This window comes from Belonocnema kinseyi, chromosome 6, assembly GCF_010883055.1.
Source record: "Belonocnema kinseyi isolate 2016_QV_RU_SX_M_011 chromosome 6, B_treatae_v1, whole genome shotgun sequence".
Lineage (NCBI taxonomy): Eukaryota > Metazoa > Arthropoda > Insecta > Hymenoptera > Cynipidae > Belonocnema > Belonocnema kinseyi.
Genome location: NC_046662.1, coordinates 52,613,983 through 52,618,935, shown reverse-complemented (window position 1 = coordinate 52,618,935; position 4,953 = coordinate 52,613,983). Strand labels below are relative to the sequence as shown.

General features: G+C 33.6%; 1 protein-coding gene across 1 annotated transcript in view; it reads right to left on the bottom strand.

The window, feature by feature from the left end:
- Nucleotides 1-4,214: 4,214 nt before the first annotated feature.
- LOC117175388 (neprilysin-2-like) overlaps nt 4,215-4,953 on the bottom strand; it is a 23,345-nt gene continuing 22,606 nt past the window's right edge. The window contains exons 5-6 of the mRNA XM_033365096.1: nt 4,365-4,712; nt 4,215-4,238 (exon numbers count right to left, since the gene is read on the bottom strand). Coding sequence (XP_033220987.1) covers nt 4,215-4,238; nt 4,365-4,712 — 372 coding nt within the window. The remainder of the gene's footprint in view (nt 4,239-4,364; nt 4,713-4,953) is intronic.

The window sequence follows — 4,953 nt, the reverse complement described above, 5'->3', positions numbered from 1 at the left end:
TCGACGAAGAGGGTGTGGATCTCGAAACAGTAAGGGTACGGGGGTTAGCGTTCGCAGATGATAAGGTTGTTATGGCAGAGTCTATCGAAGACCTACAAAGAACGTTGAATAAACTAGATGCAAGCATGAAGAGCATGGGCCTGAAAATTAACACAAATAAAACAAAAACTATGGTGTTCAAAGGAAAAAGTGAGAAAACACTATGCAATATTTTATTGAATGATGAGAGAATTGAAAAAGTTGATGAGTTTATATACCTTGGTAGCTTATTTACTAGGGACGGGAAGATAGATGAGGAATTAGATAGACGAATAAGTGAAGGTGCGCATAATAAGCGGGAAACCCCTAATGGACAAAGTAAGTAACCAGTTAATTCTAAAAGAATGTGATACAGAAGAGACGCTAGTAGACACATAGGAAAAAAATCGGTTAAGATGGTTCGGACATGTTGAGAGAATGCCAAATAAACGACTAACGAAACAAGTGTATCAAGGTAAAGTAAATGGTAGCGTGCCCAGAGGTAGACCGCGGAAAGAATGGTTAGAATGTGTGAATGAGACCCTACTTAGAAGAGACATTTGAAGTCACAGAAACACGAGAGCCTGCATGAAAAAATGCATGGACATAAAAGAAGCTAGAGAAGTATGCCACGACAGGACAGTATGGCGGCAGATGGTTAATAAAAAGAGTGTCAGTTGAATGAATGACGCCTGAAATAAAGACCTTGGCTATTAATGGACCCAAGTGGGGAACCTTACACAACGACTTCGTGAGGTTCCTCGCTTGGGGTGATTGCTAGAGAGATTGATCAGCAAACTGGGTCGGAGCAGTGTTGCGGAACGAACGTGTCATTTACTTAAATAGCACGAGAATTCTGGATCAAACTGACAAATTTTTATCCCTTCCACACACTACTCCTTTCCCCTGCTGAGTGAGTCACGCCTACCCCGAAAGGGAAATGGCTTAATGGTGTAATAATAATAATAATAATAATAATAATAATAATAATAATAATAATAAATATTAAATTGTTTCAAAGTTCCAATAATTCAAAATTTTCCGAATACTAATAATTTGTTACTTTTTGCTTCGAGCTTGGACATAATTACACCTCGCGCTTCGCGCTCGCACATTTATTCTCTTCATTTGGAATCCCAGTAGGCACAAAATTTGGCGACGTCTTTACGACATAGTTACGACATCTTTACGACAACTTTACGACAGCCTATGTCCATGTCGTTGCGATATCGTAAAGACACTTTAACTGCATGGACATAGGATGTCGTAAATTTGTCGTCAAGATGTCGTAACGATGTCGTCTAGACGTCGCCAAATTTTGTGCCAATTGGGATACTTGAATGAAACTTTATCAAAAAGATCTCTTTCAGATAGCAGTATGTATACGCATCTTCATATTCTGAATTTTCTACTTAATGAAGTATAGTTAAAGATTAGGTTTCTGAAAGCTCTGAAGGCTTTGTGGTACACATTCTCATCGTGACACTCGCACTGCGCGCTCGGTTTTGTACGGACATTTTTAAATGTATAATTTTTGAACTTCCTTAAAATAAAAAATAACAATAATACTTTGTGCACACATTTTTCTCTATCTCGCGTTGTTATACTAAGAATAGTATTTGGGTTTTCATATTATTTGTTATGGATAAAGCAAAATATGCTAAAAATCCTCTTATAAGTTTTTTACGTATCTCACGTCTTTTGGCGTAATGTTAGAATTTTCGATTTTTTGCATATTACTTACGATAAATAAAAACAAAATTACTAAACTTTTTGTCGCTTAGTTCAAAATTTGAATGTTGTGGCGTCAAGTTTCGGGCAATTCTAATACTTTCTTAATCATAAATGATGAGAATGTAATGAATTATTAAAATTTTTTTATCTTTTTTTGGGTGAATAACTTTTCTATCATTTTTTTCGTACGTTTTGTTGTTTTCCTATCAATTTTTCAGTTTTCTTCTTAATGTCATTTTTTTTATTAAAACCAAAACTACGTATCCTATCAAAAAGTGGCTTATAACAAATTTTTAGCTCTTTTTCAGGTAAATAATTTTTATTAAATTATTTTTTTTGTTACTTGTGATAGCTCATGTCTGATAAACCTATGTTTTGGAAAAAAAACAATTATTTTTAAAGCCTGAAGAATAAAGAAAGAATGATTCTTTTAAATTCTTAAAAGTATACACAAAATAAGTTTTTATATTATTATTCACAATGATTATTTTTGTCCTATGAGAAAAATTTAATTTAATATTAATTCTTAACCGAAAGTAATATTAGATAGCTCATAAAAAGACTATCTGATCAGAAAGGAAAGCAAAAAAGTATCTATCCACCTAATCTACTAGACCTTGGCACATTTACGATAAAACCAATACCATAAAAAAATTAGGAAATTTGCTTGTACACAAAATCACACATGAAACAGAACTCAAAACATTCAAAGATAGGAAAATATGATAGTTTGCTTCTGTTGTCTGTGACTATCCTCTCTACAGCAAAATGATTTTAGCCTTATCTAAAGGACATCATTTTGCAGTAGCACCTTCGAAAATCCCACAAGAAGAAATAATCAGCAACTTAAAAAAAAAGAAAAAACCGCAATTAAAGAACTAAATCGAAATAAAGATGTTATAATATTTACTCGTAGACAAAGGCAACACAACAGTAAAAATGAATAAAGAAGACTATAACAATAAAATCATGAACCTACTATCTCACAATACATACACAAAACTTAGGACGGATCCTACAATAACAAGTCAGTAAAACAAAAACCCTTCTCAAAGACCTTACACTTGACAGACAAATAATATCTAAATTATTACTATCTATCCGAGACATTACGGGCTCCCAAAAATCCACGAAGATATCATTCCACCCAGACCGATGGTCAGCACTATAAACTCACCAACTTACAATCTAGCACGCCTTCTCGCTACAAACCTAAATCCTTTTACAGGAAACTCTATCACTCACGTCGAAAACTCTTTTGACTTTATCGAAAAGATACAACAGATTCACATTCAACCCCAAGACATTATAGTGAGTTTCGACATAGTATCTGTCTTTACGAAAGTACCAATCTCTGATACAATTGATATTATTAAATCTTTTACAAACTTCCCTTTTGAACTCGAATCTTTGATAGAAGACTGTCTCAATAATACTTACTTCTCTTTCAAAAACCATTCTACGAACAAAACCTTAGGGGCAGCAATAGGATCCCCAATCTCACTTGTAATATCCAATGTCTTTATGGAACATCTAGAAACTAAAATCTTCAACCAAGCCAAGATTAAACCCGAATTTTGGTTCCGTTACCTTGATGACACTTTTGCCATATGTTCCCTTGTATACAGAGCTGTCCATATAAAAGATAAAGAAAACTTATCAAAGGAATTATAAGACGTTACAAAATTCCTAATACAGAATGATCACATAAACAAACGAATTAATAAGGCAATAAGCAAGGACACTCAAAAAACCAAGTAAACACAACATACGAAAGAAAGAGAGAGAGAAAAATGACCACCACTCTACCCTACATCCAAGATGTCACAGAACAAATAGGAAGAACAATCAGCACTAGCTGAAGATCATATCGAAACAGGACATTATATTTTATTTGACAAAACAACATTCAGTGCAAAAACACAAAATATCTTTCCAAGAAAACATAGAGAAGCATTCGATATCCTAGAATACCCTAATATCAGCAATAGGGATAATGGATATAATACCAATCCGATTTGGACCTGAAGAAGTGAACTGCAATGTTCACGAAACGTCGGCGAAATTCGTAGCTTTTTACACGATTGGAACCGAAAATGTCTCTTTTTATCAAAATGAATCATCGTGGAAGCATTAAATCTATTATTAAAGGACTAAAATTGTTAAATAATAGCCATGCTATAAGAAAAATTATCTTTGTCCGACTATTTGGCGCTGCCCCCCTTACCCTATCAATTTTTAAATTATTTCAAACTTCCTTGTATATGATATATATATATATTAATTATGTAAATTTATGAATGTCTATCTTATAAAAAAACATCAATAATTTTTCATTTTTCAGTAAAAATGGGGTTTTCCTATTTGGTGTTTACATTTTATACAATTTGCATTGTAAGTTATGTAAAATAATTTAAAAAATCATTACTGATTTTACATTCTAGCGGATGCGCCCGACTTTATTAAATATCAGCACCAGTATTCACCTACAATATTCATTATTTGTATAAAATAAATTCATACACAAAGAAAATCGCAGTAAAACCCGTGTATAGTACAGCGGACTTAATTTCGGCAATACGGTTTTGACATTAAAATTTTTTTCACCATACAGAACACTTCTGAGCTGGATTCATGTTTGTACCCACTTTACAACTGAAGTCTGTTGCGAACTCTGGCATATTAGCAAATACACCTGTGGCTCTAAATTCCGATGGAAATGCGAATTCATCGATGAATTCCTGGGGACTATCACTGAAATTTTTCAGATATTCTGGGGTGTATTTCGCACATTGTGTCATAGCTGCTTGAATCCAAAAAAGTTGTGATTGGGAATATTTTAATCCAGGCAATGTGGGTTCGGGGCCGTGGCGTTTTACCCAATCTTGATAGGCTAAGTAGGACATTTTTACGCCTCCATTGTCTGCAATGTTTTTCCTTTCAACTTTGGTACCACTTAACTGAAAAGTGACAAATATTTTTTTTTGTAATTATTCGATTCGTAATTTTCGTATCAAAAGTAATGCATTTTGTAATATGTATTTAACTAGCTTTATTAGCTGAAAGTTCAAATTAAAAAGCATTCAAAATTACACTTCGACTATTATTATTATTATTATTATTACACCATTAAGCCATTTCCCTTTCGGGGTAGGCGTGACTCACTCGGCAGGGGAAAGGAGTAGTGTGTGGATGGGATAG